The following is a 23521-nucleotide window of genomic DNA, read 5'->3' on the forward strand; positions in this document are numbered from 1 at the left end:
TCGATGAATTTAATCCACCCTGTTATTTTCTAGACATATTGTGTAGCTTTTCTTTACCAATAACCAACCGTCAACAAACCAGCCAACCATACAAATCTTGGTTCTCAGTTAAAGCGAGTCCATCGGGTCCAAAATCCGTCAAAGACCAAATTCCATGGTCCACATAAAGTCCCGATGTCTTCACATGGAACTGGACCTAAGATCTTTGAGATGTTTGGGTCATGGAAAGCGCTCAGCAATTGCCATTTCTTCTTAATATTATTATCATTATTATATTTTAAATTAGATCAGTTACACCAATATTATTATACTATTTGGATACACATAACTCTCTCTCTCTCTCTCTCTCTCTCTCTCTCTCTCCCTCTCTCTCTCTCTCACACGCACGCACATACACACACACACACTCTCTCTCTCTATCTATCGCTCTTTCTCCCCCCCCCCCCCTCTCCCCCCCTCTCTCTCTCTCTCTCTCTCTCTCTCTCTCTCTCTCTCTCTCTCTCTCTCTCTCTCTCCCTCGTGATTTTTAAACATTTTGAATGTATCCCTCTTCTTAGTTGGGACCTGGGCTTTTGTGTGGATGAGACTTTTAGGTGATCTCAAACTAAGTACTTTGATAGTGTGCTCTTGGAATCTACATCTGTTTCCTATTTTAACCAATTCCCCTTTGTCATACCTTTTCTTGGGTGCTTTAATTGTAATTCTAGAACTTTTGACTATCCCATTTTCTTCCTTTTTACTGGCGCTGATATGACCTTAATGTGTTGCAAGCGCCGTAAAACCCTTAAAAACAAAAAAAAAAACATATCTCTCTCTCTCTCTCTCTCTCTCTCTCTCTCTCTCTCTCTCTCTCTCGATCGACTGACCCTTGTTAATAATAATAATTTAAAAAAAAACAATGCTTCTTTGTTTCCTCATCGCTTCTCGTGTGTCACAACTCTACAAATTCCACTCGTGTTCTAACCTTTACTTACAAATTACTAACACGACAATAGGCTACCTGCTACTTTCATTCAACATCCTCAATTTACTCAGCTTCGCAGACCAACCTCTCATCACGCTGGTTCAACAACAAACCGCACAGTTCTATTACTGGACTGTCTACCTATCCTAACAACCACCCGTCCGTCCAACACTCTAAATCCTCAAATCACGACTTCTTCCCGCCAGTACATTGTTTACCATTCAATGTCTACACATACCACATCACCCTGGAGATTCTGACGTAAACAAACGAAGAGAGAGAGAGAGAGAGAGAGAGAGAGAGAGAGAGAGTGAGAGAGGGAGAGTGAGTGAGAGAGAGAGGGGGGGAGAGAGGGAGAGAGAGAGAGAGTGAGGGAGGGGAAGAGGGGATTTGGGGGGAGAGAGGGGGGGGAGAGAGGAGGGGGAGAGGAAAAGAGAGAGGAGGGGAGAAGAGAAAGAGAAGGGGGAGAGGGGAAAAGAGGAGGAGAAACATGGGGGATTTTGCAAATAAAGCCATTGAAGATTGAAGACGAAAAAGAGAAAGAGAGAGAGAAGAGAGAAAAGAGAGAGAGAGAGAGTAGGATGAGAGAGAGAGGGGAGGGAGGAAAGAGAGCCCCCCCCCCCCCCCCCCCCCGACCCCCTCCTCCCACCCTTTCAATAACCCTGCCCACCCCCACCCCCCTTTTTTTTCAACATACCCCTCACCCTACACCCCTTCTTACTTCCCTACACGTATCTCTCTAACTCTTCTATTTATAACTCCTTCTTTGAGTCATCAAACTTTAACCGTACCTCACAATAAACTCACGGCACGGCCTTTTCGTCATTTCTCACACAGTGCTCACTCCACCTTCGCGTAGGATAAGATAGCATACAAACCACAACAAAAAATAATAACGTCGGCAGAATAGATATCTAGTTAGATCGTCTTGTGATTCTTACAGGGAAGTGACAGAGTAGACGCCAGAATGCCCCCTAAGGTAAATATTACTTCTTTTCTTCACAAACTACCAAACACTCTCAAACTTTATTTGCATCATTCAGTGATTTATTGCATCAATTAACCCTCTCGTTACCAGCCATTTTCAGGATTGTCCCCAAAACTTCACACCCAACTAACACAAAAACAGATTTTTTATCACTAAAACACTATCACAGTAAAGTTCTTTCGATAAATAATTTGTGTAGCAAAAAATACTCTACACCACACTGTTCATTTTGTTTAAATTTTATGATGTACGAAAGAAATTTTAATAAGAGAAATGTTGGTTGTATCGTAACGAATGTGACGATTTTCGTAAAGTTGGTAAGGTGAGGGTTAAGTCAGTGGTTTTTACATTGATAATCCTTACTTTTATAATATAGGAGCATTGATACCAAAGTCCTAACCCCACACTTCAAGATAGATAGTATCCAAGACTAAAATTAATGTAAATGTTGCTGCTCGAAGCTCGAAGAAATAGATTTTAGTCTTAGATACTAATGTGAAATTGAATGTAAGCTTCAATTTAATGACAAAAACATATCAAATGAACGTTTCGGGTTTCCCCTTTATCAACAAAACAGGATGAATGAAACACCACAGACACTACCACATTACCTCATTCATCTGTGGTGTTTCCGAAACGTTCATTTGATATGTTTTTGTCATTAAATTGAAGCTTACATTCAATTTCACATTATTATCTAAGACTAAAATGATAGCATAGAGGCAAGAAACTTAGAGGTCTCCGTATGGAGGTTTTCAATGTCAAGTCGGTAAATATACTATTTGAGTTTTGATGGTATGTGTTTAAGTAAAATGTACACCATTTCTGTCCGTCAGATCAATAGAACAAAAATACATATGTTAACTTAAAAGATTATATATAGTCTGTTAGAGAGAATTTAGTGAGAAGTCATCACCCAACTGAAAATAGAAAGAAATAGTAGTATCCAAGACTAATATGATAACATAGAGGCAAGAAACTTAGAGGTCTCCGTATGAAGGTTTTCAATGTCAAGTCAGTAAATATAGTATTTGAGTTTTGATGGTATGTGTTTAAGTAAAATGTACACCATTTCTGCCCGCCAAATAAATCGAACAAATACACAAAATTATGTGTTAACTTAAAAGTTTATAATATATAGTCTGTTAGAGAGAATTTTGTGAGAAGTAATCACCCGACTGAAGATAGAAAGCTGCGAAAATCTGAGTTAAATTAAAGTTATATTACAATAAACATTATGCATGAGAGGATACCGACTTGGCAAGGCCTGATATTATTGATGTTACGCGTTTAGGTAAAATACAACATCCGCCAGCCACATAAACCAACTAATACACAAAATGATGTATAACTTTTAACGATTATTTTGTTCGTTTAGGTCAAATACTCACAACATCCACCAGCCAGATTAAATATATCAACACACAAAACTGTGCTGTAACCTTTAACGTTTATAGTCTGATTGACATAATTTAGTGAGAACTAATCACTAACAGGCTGTCTAAAAATAATAACAATAATAGGTTTGATGTCGACTGCGTTCCTTCTATGTTATGTTTTCTGCGAAGTCGTAGGTTTGGAAGTTTTTACCAAAATGAGGTTCATTTAAATCGATCGATATTTGGAGGACGAGTTTTCGGACCAAATTTTTAAATATGAATTTTTCCAGAGAACGGCAGTAAACGGGTTAAATGCATACATGAAATACGAATCATTAACTGCTTGCATTCTTACATCATGGCATCCACGCTATTTTTGTAGCACACTGACAAAATCACCTTTTTCCATTTTGGCCAGAAAGTGTTAACTTTAAACACCGATGAATTAACCAGTAGATTTTTTACTAATCAAACCATGAAATTTGCGTGCTCGGACAAACATATTTGATTATTTATAGACAATAATGTGAATGAAATTGACCTCTTTCGGGTCGTTGTTATTGTTTAATACCACCAGATCATATGATAAAGTTTAAGTTTACACATAATTTTCTGTGTTGATTCTATTGATCAAGTGGAAGAACGGTGTGGGTATTTTGCTTACATACTATCGATAATAAAACCTCCTGTGTTGTTTGTTGAATTTACCAATCACTGCCATTGTTTACATAGTGACGACTGTCCGAGAGGCGTGGTTATCTAAGTGTCTATTACGACGACACTCAACTTATCAAAAAAAATCTTAACCCTCTCCTTACCACCCACAGGAAAATCGTCACATTCTTTACGATGCAGCCAACATTTTCTCATTCTAATTTCTTTTCTACATCATAATATTTGAACAAAAATGTTTGCTATAGTTAAAGTATATTAACACTGTGTTGAAGAGCTCGTTAAGCAGAAAACAATATGTACCTTTAGATAGTTCGAAGATGACGTCACACAGGTCTTTGTTATTGTTTTTTGCCATCCGCGTTTATGAGTAATGCTCACTGAACTGTATTAACCCGACTATAAACGTTCATGGATACACACAGTTTTATGTGTTGGTTCGTTATACTTCCGGATGGCAATGTTATGAGCTTCTTAGCCAAGCGCATACTATCCTATCTATAGCAAGAGCTAACAGATTTTGTGTTTGAGTGAAAAAATCATTTTTTGTATAGGTTGGATGTGAAGTTTTGAGGGAAAATCCGGAAAATGGCCGGTTAGGAGAGCGTTAAACCTGAGACCTCAAAGACATCTCATGTCAATTTTTGTTTTACAAGTTGGGAGTCAATATCAACGTTGACTAAAATTAATTTTAAAATCTGGCCAATAGGGAAAAAAGCATTTTATCAGCATACGGATGATATTCCTCTTGAGTAGGTTTCACGTAATTCTGTTGATTCCCGTCTGTCTATGCTGTAGCCTCCGACCACACTTGATCCTTTGATCCAGACCGGTGCCATGTGTTTTCCAGGTATGTTTATTGCGATCAATCATTTCCTTAATTATTTCTTATTTATCTGACCGAAGTCGTTGCTGCTTTTATTGGTTCCAAAACACATAGTTGGTTTCGCTCTTTTGAAATTAAAAAAAAAGATTGTATTTATATATAGCCTAGAGCTTTTCTACAGCAAAACCATGCTTTAGGCGCTTTCTGATTTTTAATCAGTTAACTGAAGTACTCTGGAAAGACAAGTATTTAAAAATTTGGCCATAAGACTCGTCCTTCAAATATCGATCGATTTAAATGAATCTCATCTTGGCAATAACTCTCAAACCTGGGACCTCGCGAGGTCAGCTACTGATCATGGATTAATTTTTTTTTTTAATTTAAAAGATTTACTATCATAACCTTTTTTTTTATATATTGATAGTTGAACCTCATATGTGACCCATCGTCTCAAAACGGTATTATGTCGGAACGAACCAAATGCTTAAAAGCCGAATTAAATGTTAAACTGGTCAAAAATATAAATTGTTGGCATTACCACCCCAATATATGGTATCCATTCTCCTCAATAAAACATACAAACTCAACACGTTTGATACTTCTGGGTATAAATTCAATTTTTCAACATCTTAACCAACCCGACTTAATACCGTTTTGAGGCGAAGGGTCACATATTTTAGTTTGCACATAAACACTTGTAGATACTCCCTACTCCTCTTGAGACTTTAGGCGTGACAATATGCCCTTTTTTATTTTGTGCGAAAAAATTTAACTTCATAATTCAATCTTTCAAAAGACCCCTCCTTCTCACACACGACAAAAAGTCTTATACCCGAGTTTCTATAGATTCCTTCGAAGTCTCAGCTTTAAGACTTTTTAACAAATTGGGCCATGGGGTCATTAAATCAATCGATACATAACACATAGCTAGAGCGATTTTTAAAAAAGTGTTTTGTCAACGAGCAGCAAAAAAATGTTCTATTTATAGTTCTCCAGCGTGTACTCCCACATCGCAAGAGTGAAGTTCTCCCTCTTACTGGTTAAAAATAAACAATTCTGCCAGGTAAATCCCAACTCCCCCCCCCCCCCCCCCCCCCCCCCCCCCCCCATTCCTCCTCCTCAGAAAATGGTTGTTATAGAAATAAAATATATTTTTTAATGGTTCAAAAGGTAACACACACACACACACACACACACACACACACACACAACACCTACACACACACACACACACACACACACTCTCTCTCTCTCTTTCTCTCTCTCTCTCACGTACACACACACACACATACACCCCCCCCCCCCCCCACACACACACACCATGGATCACTCACATCTTTTCTTTCTTCTTTTTTTTTCTTTTTTATTTAGTCAGGATTCATTCATGCTCTTTCGCTCTTTTATTCTTTCTCATTCTTCTAGCTTTTCTATCTTTCACCCCTGTTTTCATCTTCCTCACGCAAGTCGATGAAAAGAATTATGTGGTCTAGTGGTATGACATTCCCTTTCGGATCGGAAGATCCTGGGTTCGAGCCTCGCGCTCGGCGCATAGTTGAGTCCTTGGACAAGGCTCTTTACTCACATTCTCTCACCGTACTCAGGTGTAAAATGAGTACCTGGCCGTTAACAGCGTTGTCTTTGGCCGAAAAATTGTAATATCGCCTAACAGGCGTCATGTCCCGTCCTACATGTTGCTGTTGACCAGGGACCCATTGTAAAGCGCTTTGAGCACATTTAGTGGATATTGCGCTATATAAAGCTCATTGTTTAAAATTAGAAAATAATTTTATTCTTCTAACTCAAACGAAAAAGCTGTTTAGTTTCAACGCGTTTGCATCTGAAAACAATACAGAATCTTTCTCTGAAAGTTTTACCAATTATCTATCGATTTGCATTATCAAAACTTTAACAATCTTAATTAAGTTGTCTATTTTCATCAGTCTAATCATCAATCACATAATCTAATTTCAACGAGCAGATTTAATTATTAGTGTTATCTGTTAAGAAACGGAACTTGCGAGTGAGTTAGAACGAAATATTTCTCCTCCACTCCTCTTTAGTCCAGCTCACTCAATATAAATTCTTTAAAAAACTTCAGACCTGTCAATGTGAAATTTGAAAAAAAAGATCATAGCTCTCAAGGGGGAAAAGGAGTAGGAACCGTGATTAACATTAAAAGTTGACGATTAATTTGTTCGCTGTTTTTAATTAATTAATTTTTTTTTTCTAGTTTTACGACGTTTTCGACGGCAGTTTGTCCTTAGAAAAAAATTAAATAACGCTTCAGAGTCTTGAATATTAGTGATTTGGTACCATAATATATTCAACACGTTTTATTGACTCAAAGACTGGTCATGTCATTCGGCAGTTTGAGCCTCAAATTACTAGGAATGTTTCAATAATTCGTACTAAAAGGTATCTCTGCTTTTCTATTCATCTCCTGTTTTCCTGGTTTACGAAACGATATTGTTTTATTAAATTTATGATTCGATAAGCTGTTGTGTCTGTTACTCTCAGCGATGGTGGCTGAATAGCATAGCGTTGCTTTGTGTTGCGTTTGTCTATGTAAAATACTGCTATAAAGATTATCAAGACATTGGTTATGATTGTAATGGTTTTGTTGTTGTTGATGATGATAATGATGATGATGATGATGATAATGATGATGATGATGATGATGATGATGATGATGATGATGATGATGATGATGATGATGATGATGATGATGATAACAATGATGAGACATTTTTATATGTACCCTTCTTTGAAACTCACCCTAAAGATACAGCAAATCAATGTAATGTCAGTATGTCGTTATGGCTATCTTGTTACCTATCCACTTCTTGCCAAGTAGCACATAACAACAGCCCCCCCCCCCCCTTCCCACTCATAATGGCATTCATTATTCCTTCTTAATTAATGGCAGCAAGTTCTTGCCCGACAATTATCGACCTGTACCTGATTCTATTACCAGACTATAAGTTTTCCACCCTATTACTCCTCTCCTTTTTTTTATTTTTATCATGGTTTTTACAAAGTGTAAATGTTGCTGCTCGAAGCTCGAAGAAATAAATAATAACGTGAAGTTGAATGTAAGCTTCAATTTAATTACAAAAACAGATCAAATGAACGTTTCGGGTTTCCCCTTTATCAACAAAACAGGATGATTGAAACACCACAGATGAATGAGATGATGTGGTAGTGGCGTAGTTAAGATGAATAAACAAAACATTGTATTGTATCATATTGTATCATTGTATCATATAACTCTATAACTCTATATATATATATATATATATATATATATATATATATATATATATATATATATATATATATACATTGTTGCCATATATTCTCAACTTTGTGTTTTTACATTTTCATGCATGCCACGTCTGTAAACGAATTTCCCTTTTTTTTTGATGAATAAAGTATATCTTATCTTATCTTATCTTATCTTATCTTATCTTATCTTATCTTATAAGAACAACAACTATTCACCTCTCCTCATTCACCTCATTCTCCTGACCGTAACGTCGTAACGTAGAGGAGTCTTGGTCAACCAGTCCCATCCTCTGCTTTCCTTCATCAGTCTAACTGTTTCCAATCCTTGATGTTGTCTATCCAACATTTTGGTCGCCTCCCTCTTTTCTGCCTCGTTGTAAGGTTCCTTGCAGAACTGTTTTGGGAGGCTAGTACTGTGGGTCACATGACCAAACCATGACATCTTCCTTCTTTTGACCATAGCAGGCAAAGGATCTTGGGGGCCTGTCAAATGTTTAATTTGAACATACACAAACTTCTTGGTCTTCCGGTCTTTCCATGAAATTCCAAGAAGTCTCCTCATGCATTCGTTTTCGAATATCTGGACCAGTGGCGGTTCTAGCCTATTTATAGTGGTCGGGCAAAGATGAGTCGGTCATATATATATATATATATATATATATATATTTTTTTTTTTTTTATTTTTTTTTTTTTTTTTTTTTTTTGTTTGATTTGTTTTGTCTTGTTTGTTTGTTTGTTTTGTTCGCCTTAAAAAAATTTTATTTCAACCACAAATAATCACATTCACAATGCAATGACAATACCAGTAGATTTTAATTATTCCAAACGTAATCAAAAATGAATCACGAAAGAGAATACAACAAAAAATTAAAGCGAAGAGACATAATGCGACAACACCTTCACAATACAAGTCCATCTCGTTCACTCGAAAAATTAAAGAGATGCTTTAATCCCTCAACTGCGAGATTAATATTTCTGTTACATTACTGGTTTTCAGTAGTACGTAGTAACTGTAAAGTTTTTATCGAGAAGCAACAACCGCGATATGACTCGAGTTTCATTCAGAGCTCAAATTGCATAATTTTACTGCTCTCTTGGTGGTTAGAATGATTGTGCCGGTGGTGGTAGTGGTTGGAATAGTGGTAGCGGTGGTGGTGGTGGAGGAGGAGGAAGAGGAGACGGTGAGGGAGGATGTAATTATGGTAGTGGTTTTGATGGTGCTGTTGGTTAGAATGATAGTTGTGGAGACGATGACGGAAATTATATGATGATGTTGATATTGTTTTTATTTCTATTGTAGTACTTGATGTTAATGTTGTTGTTGTTAATGATGATGGTGATTATGATGACAACGACGATGTCGTCGACAATGATGATTACAATACGATATTACAAAGTTTATTCAATCTTAGGCTTTCGCCAATAAATCATAAAATTTGATGACAACATACATGAAAGTGGAAAAAAAATGATAAATGGAACCAAACAATAAACTGATACCATTAATAACCACACAAGAAAAAAAACAAAAAAAAATCGTAATACCACCAATACGTACAATAATAATAATAATAATAATAATAATAATATAATAATATATAATAATAATAATAATAATAATAATAATAATAATAATTATTATTATTATTATTATTATTATTATTATTATTATTATAAATAATAATAATAATAATAATAATAATAATAATAATAATAATAATAATAATAATAACAAATGATAATAATAACAATAATAATACGAGTATTACCATCATCATTACTACCACCACCAACATAATTACGTTTCCAATCAGTTTTTCTCTGTTTTTTAAAATTTGATACCTATAATAGACGAAAATTCCGGTGATTTTGTTAAAGGGTAGTTAAAATATCTACGATTTTATTAACCCTGAAAACTACGATTTTTATTTTCCTATTTCAAGTAGGCAGGTCTGCTATGACAAGTATCAGTTCCATAGTCAAAATAAGACAAACAAAAACAAAGTTTATTTAATCTTAGGCTTTCGCCAATAATTAAGACAATACAATTAAGACAAAATATTGCTACTAATCTCTCCTCATGCATTCGTTAGACGATAACAATAACGACCGTGTTATCTTTACTCCTTACCCAACCAACCCCTAGCTTCCCGCCTCTTCATCACGAACTATCTTATGTATGTATTAGCTTTAGGACGGGCAAGTACGGAATCTGCCCACCCTACCTTTAAACGTATCTATTTCCTCTTAGAATTCAACTATCTCCTTACTCAGAAGAGTATTTCTCGTATACTAATTCAATTGTTGAGAAAACCAAAATGGTGGTTGTATTTTATATATTTATTTAGTCGTGACCTTTGAATAAAAGTGTTTTGTTTTATTAGAGGAAATGCAATAGAAAATTACATTGTTTTGCAAAAATATTTAGTATGGCAATAAAAATACAGCGGTAATTACTTTTAAGAATTTGAAGAAAAAAAAAAGAACAAATTAATTTGTTAAAAAAAAAAAAAAAAAAATCAAATAAGAAAACAATTTAAATAAATGAGTTTTGAGAAGCACTAAGGAAAACGAGAAAAAAATAAATTTAAATGGTTAAACAAATATATAAAAACAACACAAGTTAATACTAAATTGATATATTATTAAATTAATAAATTAAATTCAATACTGGAATCTTCCCAATGTCATTACATCAATGGTACCAGCACAAGTAAGGCAATAAATTAGAAAAAGTACGTTTGCCAAAATCTGCATTTAGTTTATAAGGTGGGCTCATTTGAATTAGCCCGACCTAGTACTAGAGAGGCCAGACAGCAAACTCGGAGTTCAGCGTCAGGCGACGTGACGATGGGATGACGATGTGGGCGGAGTGGAGTGGTTGGGGAGGGGGGGGGGGGGGGGGGGTTGATAAAAAAAAGAACAGGAGCGTATCCTGGTTTATGTATTACGGGGTGCATGGTGATTCTCAATCTATCAAAAATACACACAAATTGATTTCAGTACGAAGTATCAAGTTTAAGTACTAACTTTTGAAATTATCTAATTTAAATTAGATTATTTCGGACCTGGTAATACAGCATATAACTTGAAAAAACAGGCTGGTATTTGCCCACCCTGCCCATTATTACCAGCCGTCCCTGATCTGGACTCTTATAATGATTTAGCTATTAAGGCCCTGCTCTCGCCTCCATACAGCCGGATATACAACACCAATGACTTGTACATTTTTAGTTTGGTTGGCAGGGCGATGCATTTGTTCTTCTTGATCTCATTCAGCTTTGTCAAGACAGAGGTGGCCAGTCAAATTCTGATTTTGACCTCTATTATTATGAAATTAAAATAAAACACCTTGCACACAAAAGGCCATTGGTTTGATTGGTATGACGTCATACTCGTTTCGTAATTTTTCAGTTAATCCAGCCGTGAATGGATATCGAGTTCTAGCAAGTATATATCAATGTCTGTTTCACGCCACGTAAAAACAGAGATAAATAAATGCCAGCCCAATTAGTTCAATGGCTGTTTAAGGACAGGAACACGATGGTGAATGAAATTCCATACAGCCCACTATCATAACCAATCAAGCAAAGTGTTTGGTATTCGAAAAAAAGAAAAGAAATCTTGCCGTAAACTGGTGAAATACCTTTATAACAATTTTACTAGTAGCAAAGCTTTCCTGCATTCCCAATAACCCGCCATATGGGAACAATTTTAAAACTTGGGACTTCAAAGAGGACTTCCAAAAAGACTCAGTTTTAAGACTTCTTCTTACAAGTTGGTAGTCATCTTGCTCTATCGATTGTTTTCTAGCCAAAATAAAAAAAAAAAGTTATATTTTCATTGTGCATGTTTAAAAAAAAAAAACAAAACCAAAAACCCAATAGTTTTCTCTGCTCCGTTCGTTATTGCGAAACAGAATTCTGTTGAGATCTAACGACCTCATATACTTTCCTCTTTAAATGAAAACAGACAGAGTCATTGTCTGGGATGTTTCTGTAAGAAAATAAAAATCCCTTTATAGCCGAATCATGACATTCATTTAATGTCAAAAGAGGTAGCACGTGTTTCGTGTAAGGCAGATGAGGTACCTGTACATTGCGAGAAGGAAGGAAAAAATAAAAATACAGCTTAAGAAAAACATAAAGCGAGAGAGAGAGAGAGAGAATAAAAAAGGTAGTAGGCTACATTCAATTTTACTTAAGACTATTGCCCAACACAGAATTAGCACGTTTTCCAGTAAAGTCAGCATAAATAACTCTATTTCTACGATATACTTTAACCTTTTTTTATGGAAGGAGGGGAGTGGGAAGAGAATTCTAGAAGGCCATCAATGTCGATCGAGTTTCTCCTGGTTCCTGGTTTATGTAGTGTTAAACCTGTTATAATTGCTTGATATCCTTTGGATAGAATCTTTGTTTCGTCGTTAACTGAAAAATTAAATGAATTGGGTTCTATTTAAATGCAAACAACTTATAGATAGAGAGTGAATATATTGCCATTTTTTTTCTCTCCAAAGAGCGTCTCGATGATCTTCATTGTCCGGAAATAGTGTAACCCATTCAATACTTTAAAACAACTATTTAAAATAAATGGGACATCATGCATTTGATGCAAAATTTAAAAAAAAGATAAATCAATATTCTATTTATGGTGACTTCTGTATAGAGTAGGTAGCTTTGGATGCTGATTATATTCTTCTTCCTCTTCTTCTTCTTCTTCCTCCTCCTCTTCTTCTTCTTCTTCTTCTTCTTCTTCTTCTTCTTCTTCTTCTTCTTCTTCTTCTTCTTCTTCTTCTTCTTCTTCTTCTTCTTCTTCTTCATCTTATTCTTCTTCCTCGTCTTCTCTTATGTTGATGATTTCTAAAACTAGTAAAGAAAAAAACTTTATAAGGCTTATCGTTTTCTATGAGCAGATCAGATTGCAGTCGAGGCAAAGAATAAAACCTTATTATTGCAGGCTATGTCTGAAGAGTCGGCGCAAAGCAACACACATAAATAATATTAGAGCAACGTAGCCGTATGATGCCGTGTCCTTCGTTATATATACTTAACGAATGATACGATGATGCCCACCATATAAAATAAATCTCTCGTGAAATTATTCATGTCAACAATGATAATTCGTGCTTCCTGATTTACGTCATCGCCTTAATGAATGTGGCCATGGATTAATACATCTGTGGCATAATGACAGAAAGTCACAATAACTTCTTGGTCGTTGAACTTTAACCTCTCTCCAATACTGTCCATCTGGGAAGAATCAAAATATTTCTTCGTATTTTTTCTTGCCCCCCATCGTATACTATTCTAATTTTATTGATTGAAACTATCTTATCTGATTGAGATTTTGGGTTTGTTTCTGACACTGACAAGAAAATCTGTTACCCATTCTGTTGAATTCTCTCTCTCTCTCTCTCTCTCTCTCTCTCTCTCTCTCTCTCTCTCTCTCTCTCTCCCTCCCTCCAATCCATCTGCCGTCGTTCATTTGTTTTTCTTTATTACTCTGTAATTTCCACACAACTGGTAATTCGTTTCTCATTACCCCAAATACCTCCAATACTACCGTACCGAGGCAAAACGCGTTTTCTTTTCTTTTTTTTTTTTTTTTTGGTCCAGGAAATGTATACTTCAAATGCGCATCGATTATAGACCCCCTGTTTTGTAAAAACCTGTCAGATCTGACCCTCAACTTGTCAAAAAGTCTCAAATTTGAAAATTTCTCAGAAGTGGCAGAATTTTAGCAGGTTGTGGGTCAGCTAAATCGATCCATATTTGAAGTAAACGTTTTTCTGGTTAAAAATAAAAAGTGTTTTTGTCTCATTTTACGGCAGCAGAGGTGCCATGTGCCGGACATCTTACAACCGGACAGCGTATCTTATCATTTCCGAAAACAGAAATAATAAAATAAAATAAAAAAGAAAAGGAAAGAAAGGAAACAGAAAGACAAAAAAAAAAAAAAATAATAAAATAAAATTAAAAAAAAATAATAGCAAAACGAAAAAAAAGTAGGAAAAAAAAAAAAAAAAAAAAAAAAACAACGTCATCACAATTATGTTCGACAAATACACAATCAAAATTATGAATATTAATATATCTGAAGTTAGAAATTTGTTACACCTTTAAGAATGCTTGGTAATAACAGCGTTAACAATGGGATAGAAAGAAGAGAGTATCCTCTTAATAGATTGGCACCAAAAACTGTGAAGCGACGTTTAAAAAAAAAATACGGGTTTTCCCATTTTTCTTGAGCTCGGTATTAAATTACAAATCAATGTTCTACGTAATAAAGATTACGTACGCATCGGATGCTGTGAACTGGAGACATATCCGCTATTTTACAAACAAACACCGAACCCGTAAAGATTAAGAAACGAACATGAGATTTGTTAAAATTTCAGTGGTCGCAGATACATACAACCCAGATACATACAATACGTTGTCAAAGAAGAAGAAGAAGAAGAAGAAGAAGAGAGAGTAATTATCTTTTAGCAGAGGGTCGCGATAACCATTAATACAAGAAATGTGAAGAGATGTCTTGATCCAGTTCTTGTCTAATGACTTTGAAGTTAAAGATTTCTATCGCAATTTGATTCCCCATTTATTTGTAAACAACATGAAACACGTAAGAACCAATTGAAGCATTGTAACTTAATATGGACTTAAAATCTAAGCTTGTTTGTTGACTTAAAAACACACGTATTGACTTAAGATTTTCACGACATTGAAGAGTGAACATTTTAAAAATTAAGACGAGTGTTTATAACCCAAATAAATGTGATTTAACATTATTGTTACACCTGTCGTGTACATATTTGCAGGTCTGATAATCAAATAGTTATAATATTACTATAGTCTCGTTGTTATAATGAAAATACTCGGGAAATTCCACGAAAATGTCAACCGAAGGGGTGTTTTACAAATTCTTAAGAACATATGAAAATTTGTTACCAATTTGTTGGAAAATCATTCAGGATTATGAATATAAGGATATTTCGTGCTTATTTGTGGTACAGGATGCTTATTGTAGCTTTATGTAAGGGTATCCCCTATTTGAAGAATGAAAAGAATATTTTCTCAATATTATAAATCTTGCAACTTCTACAAAATTATAGCTACCTTTGCTTTTGTTTATTGATATTAAAACAATTATAAGTATCAGAAACCTATATAAACATTCAAATTTACGATTTTAATGAAATGTTGTCCTCATCTGTCGTTTTAATGACCTTGGGAAATTGTATGTCAGTCCGTTACCATTAAAACATTATTTTTTCATCTACAAAAGATGTGATTGTTGTACAGACTCACTATTTCAGATTCTCTGTTCTTACATGAATGGCTTTAGCACTGTAAGATAATTTTTCAAGAAATATATCATTTAAGGTACTTTTGTTGGGTAACGGACTGACATTTTTTAGGGTAACGGACTGACAGTAACAGACTGACTAATTCTATTTTTATTCAAAGACAATATATAAAAGTTGTTTTTTAAGTCCCAAGAGTAATGTCCACTCCAATGTGTTTCAACTGATCAGGCAGCCATTTTATAAACATTTGGATCATAAAATTTCAAACACTGTTCTTCAACATCAAACCTGCTATTTTTCAATAGGTAAGTTGAATCTTTTAAAGCTTGTGAATCTTTTGATCACTTGAAGATTTTTGCTATGTTTGAATTGAGGGAAAAACACTGTTTATTGTTCTATAATATCCTTATGACAATGGAGTCAGTAGTAGTCTTCTGTTAAAGGGACAAGAAGCCCTGGGAGAAAAAAAAAAGAAATCAAACATTTAAATTAATGTGGAAAACTATTGAGTCACTGAGGCTTTAAATGTAGTGGGTCAGCAAGCTGTTTAGTTGTGTATAATGTCAATATTTTAGTTGTTACAAAGTAATGTGATACAAGTTAGAAATGAGTTTTATTTTCTTAGTTTTGCTGTATAATTTTTAAGAAAACAAGATTTGCTTTTTATTCCGATTTGACTTTCATAGCTTATGATGTAATTTCGCTCAATTTTCTTTATTCACAGGTTCAAGATGCCTACTCTATCCATGGTTCAAATTATCAAGAAAGACTGAAAACTGATGGACATTACGTTGTTTAGGAAAAAGATAGGCAACAAAAGCAGGAGTCTCCAAGAAAACTTGGAAATGATTGTGAAGGACGCTTAAAAGAAATAACAGGATTTTTTCAAGCAAAATGAAAAAAAAAGAGAAAAGCCGATCAATCTACAACTCCAAAAGAAAGTAAACCAAGCACACCTAAATCCACATCTGCCTCACATTTCAGCACAGGAAAGTAAAATACTGAATTCAACTTTCAGTCTACCATCCTCCCAAAAAAAAAAAAAAAAAGAAATTAAACTATGCCTATACTGCTAAGGGCATCCATCAACCAATGGTTTTTTAAATATTTTAATCATGGAAATGGGCTTTCAAGATGAAATAAAATAATTTGATCGAATATTTCTATTTGGACAAGAAGTACTCTTGGCGAGCACCAAGGGAAACATATTTCATAATTGTGAGAGATGAAAAAAGAGAAAGGACGAAAATTCAAAAAAGTTTCGTGTAAAAAAACCTGAAAGAGGGTGTCTATTGTTAGTGAATTTCATCCAGGAATCAAAATTGGCTTAAGTTTATTTTGCTCCCTCAGAATCTCAGAATGTACTTCTAAGAGAATCCCACAATCTGCATAAGTAAATTGTAACAATCAAGGATAAAATGGTCCAAATGATTATTTTTGAAGATCTTTCTCAGATCTTATATTTATATAACTGGCTTTCTGGTCAAGTGCAGATGAGGAAGAGATTGACTGCCAATACTATCGACCAGTTTGCAGTGACGGTCATGGCCTATTGAAAATTCCTAATCTTGAGGAATCAAGATGAAATACAGAATAAATATTAAGCTTCAAAAATAAGTACCAAAAGAATGTTAAACATTCCCCAGTTTTAAAATCCTTTTTTATCTACATTTTTTTCTTTCGTTTTGATAATTTAATTTCATAGTTGAAATAAAGTTCCCGTTTGACTGTGGCAGAATAGATTTCAACTCCACGAATCATTATTTCATTTTTTTTTTTTTCAAAAGCAAAGTTGGGATTGAGGTAATCAGATGTCACCCATCGAGTTACTCATCATGCCCAATGTAGCTTGACATCCATATAAGGAAGAGTATTGGTTTGATCAATCACACTGGGTATTCAGTGTTGCTCATAGTTACATAATTTGTTATTTGCTCTGGATTTTATGTAATAACCGTTATTCTGAGTAATAACATTCAGAGGTGTCAGTCCGTTACCATCCATTTGTCAGTCCGTTACCGACACTTTTTCAAAGACTGCAGATTCAAATTTTGGACAATCTTTTAAATATTGCTAATGGGTTGTAGAACAACATCTCGTGGTTACTATAAAAGAACTTATTTGTTACTGGAAGGTTTAACTTCAGAAAGTTTGATCCATCTACATATAAAATTGAAAAAGATGGATTTTCTGATGTCAGTCCGTTACCAACATTATAATGTCAAAAAAATTCAAGTTGATTAAGATTCATCTTTATCCTTTTGATATATGATAAGGGTGGACATGATACATGTCTATGGGAAATATTAGCTCCATGCAATAAATACATTGCATTTCAGAGCACGAAATGTATGCATTTTTGGTCTGATTTGTCAGTCCGTTACCCGTGGAATTTCCCACTCTCAAACGAACGCAAAATATTGTCCTTCACAACAATGTTAAATCAAGCCCATAATAATTGCGTTCAGTTATTAGACCTGCTAATACGTTCGCGTTGATTACAACAAGCCCTTCTCGTCCAAACCCATTCATAAAACGAGGAATTGGGAACTTGTTTGAAGTTACTTACGCAAGAGTTCAATAGTCATATATTATTAATGTACACCAAATTATAAAATGATGCGTTACATTCTAGTTTTGAGTTTTAACTGGAGAGGTTTGACATAAACAGTTGCTCTCTGATTACAAAAAAAAAGATTAAAAAATATAAAATAAACATTTTTTAAATATATAAAAAAAAAGAAAAATAAAGAAGAGGAAATTCCTTCTCTTCTTCCCACAGGGAAATTTTTTCTCTATGGTCAATTCCAAAGGAAGACTGGAATAATCCAGGCTCAGCCGCAGTACAGCGCCGCAAATTGAGTCAGTGCGTAGTGACTTGCTCAAGGCCACACAGCGCAGAGGCGAGTGATCGAAATTGGTATCTTCCGGGTACAAAGCAAAGACCGCACCGCTGAGAAACGCTGCCCTTATTGAGCAATGGCCAAGATAATTTTTCAACTCATGTGAATATAATGTATTGAAAGAAGACATTTATTCCATAAACAAATCCATTCAAAATATTAGGCTAAGTTGGCCTCGTGTGAAAAACCTAAATCTCAGATACTCAATTTTATACTTCTTCCAGAGAGACAAGGAACTCGAGGAACAAGCCATCGCATGGATCGAGGGCAACCTTGGAGAGACGCTGGAGAAAAAGCCTTACGAGGATGTTCTCAAGGACGGAATTGTTTTGTGCAAGTAAGTGTTAGAAGTGTACAATGTAACGAATCGGCGGTCTCAAGAAGTGGGTGAGAGAGGGATCTAGAAATGACTTGGGTTTGAAACGAATTTTTTTGTGTTCGTGGATAGCTCACACGCTCTCACCTGCCAGGCGGAGGGAGTTGTCGTACCAATAAGGTCGCAGGTTCGAACCCCACCACCGCCGCGAATAATTTTTATTCTCTATTGTCTTCTGGCACTTTTCTACTCACTTCATATCTTGTTGTTACCAACATAAGTGCCTGCTCCACTCACTTTTCTGAATTACAATTAAAGAGCTTGATGTCACTTTACCGTTTCGTAGAGAGGTGATCAGTTCTCCTCATATTTCGTGGTTGGAATACATTGCATCTATTTTATCGTGATGTGCCAGGCCGTCCTACGTGTGATGCAAATGTTAACCAAGTTCTTGTCGTTTTATAGATGCTGTATTCATACACTTTTCATCAACCACAGAGGTGATCAGGTCCTCTAGATGTCTACATAAATCTCAGGTTTGAGACTTTTTAACCAGACATATTGTTGCAGGGATCATCGTTGTTTGGCTTTATAACCTTTGACTCTTGAAGTTTTATAATAACATAGAAAGTCTATTTTATGATTGACATTAATGAAAAATAATACGCTCATTAAAATAACTCATTTTTACAGTTTATCAAAAATCGATCAAATCAAAAATGCGTATTGATTCCCCCATTATAACATCATACTTAAAATTCATATTATTAGAACCGTTGTAACATGACGGCGTGAGACGTATTCCGTATAACGTAAAAAAAAAAATGATATCATCTAATCATTGCAATAATATAATTCATAGTATTTTAAAAGAATTTTTCACTGACCTACAAACCTCACAAAACCTGAATCCATATTATAATTTGCTATCCACGTGAACCATAATAATATGTGAGACGGCTTACGTCGTATTGTGCAAAAGGTTAGATGATATTTTCTAATATTACGCCACAGGTGATTTAATTTACTTATTTCCTTTTCTATTTATCAGCCTTATGAACAAACTGTTGCCGGGGAGCGTAAAGAAGATTGAAAAGAAAGGAGGTGGATTTGTCTTTATGCAGAACATTGAAAGATTCCAGGTTTGTAGCGTGAAATATTTACCTTAACCCAGAATCAAACGTTACTTTTGTTTTCTTTTAGGTTGTCTGGGTCAAATCTATTAATCTTTGATATACAATAAAGATTTTATTGCAGCAAAATATCTTTTTTAGATATCATTATTTAGTATCTTTGGTAACAGATCCAGTTACCTATTATGTGATTGGAGAAGGAGGACGCAAGAGAGAAAACAATTTTGACTTGTCACATCACACCACGTAATTCAGATTAAACCAAATCGGATGAGCTTTTGTTTGAACACGATATACAATGTTCGAACCCATACAGCCATACACGATACCAGTATGGCCATAATATTGATGTATTAGCGGTCCAGGGTTTTTAGCCAATGGGGGTCTTTAAAAAAAAGAAAAGAAAAAAGAAAGAAAGTTATTAAACAAGTAGATAATCCCAAACCTGAGTAATCGATTATTACAAAATTTAAATTATATGTGTCGGGGCATGACATAATCCGTCGGAGGGTGAACATTTTGGATTGGCATTGTTTGGCATTTTCTGAAAGAATATGCCCCAGGGCATTTTAATCCCTATATGAAGTAAATCGGGTGATTTTTCATGAAGTTATGGTCAGATGTATGGGAAAGTTATCCAGCAAATTTCCTAAAATTTCATACTTTTGCAACTTGACTAGCTGAAAAAAATCATATTTAGAAGTGAAATTAAGCTTTGATATTTCCCGAAGATGTACAAAAAGGGTTGATTTAATCATTTATGATAACTCATTTTTGATTTTTTAAATGACATTCTAACTAAACTTGATAATATCTCAGTTCAAACCTTTTCGCCATCCGCTGACTGATTATGTCATTCACTGATACATAATACAACCACACCCAACCCTTTTCACCATATTGTAACTGTAACCACTTACTACTGGTAGACATATATAATATTATCGAATAAACACAATACATTCTACCGACAAAAGAGACATGGAATGGACTCCACGTCATTGACATCCACACAGGTTGCAATCCAACGATTGAAGCCGTTTACTCCCATCCATTGTTACTAAGTGACAACCTACTTATTGAAATAGTCAAACAAGGAGCATTGTGCGGCTATGTGGTCTAGTGGTATGACACTGGCTTTCGGATCGGAAGGTCCTGGGTTCGAGCCTCGCTCGGCGCATACATAGTTGAGTCCTTGGAAATTGCTCTTTACTCACATTCTCTCACCGTACTCGGGTGTAAAATGAGTACCTGGCCGTTAACAGCGTTGTCTCTGTCCGAAAAAATTGTAAAAGGCGTCGTGTCCCGTCCTACATGTTAAATGTTGCTGTTGGCTAGAGATCCCTTGTAAAGCGTTTTGAGCATGTTTAGTGGATATTGCACTATATAAAAGCTCAGTTAAACAAGATTTTAATTTATTTTTTTAAATTTTCAGTATTAAAATAAAGAGTCAAAATCATGTGCTTTATTAATTCAAAATGTAAATTATCTTCTCATTTCCAGGAAGCTGCAAAGAAGTACGGAGTACCTGACAGAGAATGTTTCCAGACAGTAGATCTGTGGGAAAGGAAAAATATTCCACAAGTCACGCTTTGCATCCACGCTCTTGGAAGAATCGTAAGCAATCACCATTGAAGTACTTAACAAAAATTTATGTTAATGTTATAGATTCAAAGAGATAAATAATAACGTGAAGTCGAATGTAAGCTTCAATTTAATTATCTGTTTTTGTAGTTAAATTGAAGCTTACATTCGACTTCACGTTATTATTTATTTCTTCGAGCTTAGAGCAGCAACATTTACATTACCTGGATTCAAAGAGAAAAAAATACTTAACACTTCTGGCTTAACACCCTTCTCAACCCAAACAAAGACAGTAAGAGTAAGAGAGAAGAGGTGTTTGTTTGTTACGTCTTGTCGGAAAAAAACATTTGACGAATTTCCTTGTAAAAAACGCACTGAAACAGTTCCTCCCGCCTGTCCCGAATATTACATAAAGTTTTACTATTATTATTATCATTTTTTTAAAAGTTGTTGTTGACTGAAGAAAAGTTTTGAGATCGAAACGTCACATTGTGAGTACTTCGTTATTTAATTTGAGTCTTTTGTATTCACCTTTGCTCAATACCTTTTTACGACTTCTTGCTGCTTATATTCACTCAGTAAAATACAATGGTACCTCGTACGTACCCATTATCCATCTTACCTTCAGCATATTAAGCATATTTGGGATCTAAAAGTGACGGTTACAGTCAGTTTTGTATAGATTCTTTTTTATCCTTACAGGCTCAGACTCGTGACGATTACAAAGGACCTGTGCTTGGACCTAAAATGGCAGAGAAGTCAGAGCGTCACTTCACAGACGAACAGCTGGCAGAGGCCAAGAACACGGTCAGTTTGCAGTACGGATCCAACAAGGGAGCTAATCAGTCCGGAATCAACATGGGGAAAGGAAGGTCTATCATGGACTAGGTTAAGGGGAATAACCGTGAAAAATATATTGCCGTAGCATAGTTAAAATAAATTATTATGGTTTGTTGTGATTAGTATACTTGTATTTTAGAGGGTGAATGAATAAAACCTTTCATTTATAAATTTCTTATTAGGAGCTCGTAATCAAATGACAACACTAGAGTGGAAAATATAATAATTATATCATCTCTCCCTTAATTTTAAATACACACGCAGAAGCGTGAATTACTATCGTAGATTAATAATAAATTATGAAATGAATTTCAAGTGTTCGATTAAAGAGAATCAGTTTGCAGTTTTTACAAAACTTTTAACATTATTTTTTTTTAATTTCAAAGTTGCAGTTCTTTAAAATCAGTTAAGTTGCAGTTAAAGATCTCATTGTATGCTGATGTATGATCGCCACTGATAATTTTAGTTAAATGTGCTTACATTTTTATTAGAATTAATCTTCTAGTAAGTTAAAGCTCTATCAAAATGTATGGATGTCGGTGTGAATTTTTCAAACGGTAATTTGTTTTCATATTATACGCGTATCTTGTAGATATTGTGTATTCAAAACATTCTGTTATTTTGTTGAATAAATACATAGCTTTAAGTTAATTGTAGTCATATTATAATCATTGTGATGTTTTCTTAAATGTTTTTTTACAACTGTTATATAGAGTGTTAAGTTTATCGTATTTTGAGAAATATTCCAGCAAATTTGATGTTTCATTGTCTCATCTAAAATCTTTTTCTCTCTGTTTTCTTTGTTTTTTCTGTTCAATTTTGGCTTTTAGCATTTTATGTTGATTGGTAAAGTTTATTTGTTCTCATCATTATCGTTTCATCGTTCAACATAATTTTGTAATCATTTGTTGAATAAATATTTCGTTGAGAGACAATGCTTGCCATTTGAAAAAAATTAATTAATGAACTGATATAACAAAATCATGTTTCATCATTATTTAATGAAACCCAGGTCCCATCGCTGTTATTGCTATCTTGGTAAAAATGGCAATATTTTATGACAGGTTAGATTCTAATTGCAATCGAGTCGTGTCGATAATTAGTCTTGAAGATTGAAGATCCAAGCGAAGTAAATCAATGTATCAAGATTCACACAGTCGGATTGGCTCATCAGTGTGATGGTATCTTGTTCTGTAATATTAACCAGTTAACTGCCGTATTCCGCGAAAAAAAAAACAACACACACACACACACAAACTCGTATTCAAAAAGTTTGGCCAGAAAACTCGTCCTTCAAATATCGCTCGATTTAAATGACCCTC

The 23521-nt window shown here is 34.8% G+C and overlaps 1 protein-coding gene across 2 annotated transcripts; it reads left to right on the forward strand.

Moving 5' to 3' along the window:
- Positions 1 to 1776: 1776 nt before the first annotated feature.
- Positions 1777 to 23134, forward strand: LOC144969023 (myophilin-like). Of its 2 annotated transcripts, none has more exons than XM_078907981.1 (5): positions 1777 to 1943; positions 18551 to 18663; positions 19694 to 19784; positions 21279 to 21392; positions 22062 to 23134. In XM_078907981.1, exons 1-5 carry the CDS (start codon positions 1932 to 1934, stop codon positions 22245 to 22247), a joined length of 516 nt encoding a protein of 171 aa, XP_078764107.1. In that variant the 5' UTR covers positions 1777 to 1931; the 3' UTR covers positions 22248 to 23134. The 2 variants fall into 2 exon arrangements, with proteins under 2 accessions (XP_078764107.1, XP_078764108.1); XM_078907982.1 differs by lacking the exon at positions 1777 to 1943 and adding an exon at positions 14497 to 14738 and having other exon boundaries at positions 22062 to 22850.
- Positions 23135 to 23521: the final 387 nt, after the last annotated feature.

This window comes from Berghia stephanieae, chromosome 3 (genome assembly GCF_034508935.2).
Source record: "Berghia stephanieae isolate SIO BIC M18660-M18661 chromosome 3, UCSD_Bste_1.3, whole genome shotgun sequence".
Classification (NCBI taxonomy): Eukaryota; Metazoa; Mollusca; class Gastropoda; order Nudibranchia; family Aeolidiidae; genus Berghia; species Berghia stephanieae.

Excerpts from the sequence above, each read along its gene's own strand:
- LOC144969023 (XM_078907981.1), top strand. Across the intron at positions 18,664-19,693 it reads GACGGAATTGTTTTGTGCAA|CCTTATGAACAAACTGTTGC; the intron begins GTAAGTGTTAGA and ends TCTATTTATCAG. Across the intron at positions 21,393-22,061 it reads TCCACGCTCTTGGAAGAATC|GCTCAGACTCGTGACGATTA; the intron begins GTAAGCAATCAC and ends TTATCCTTACAG.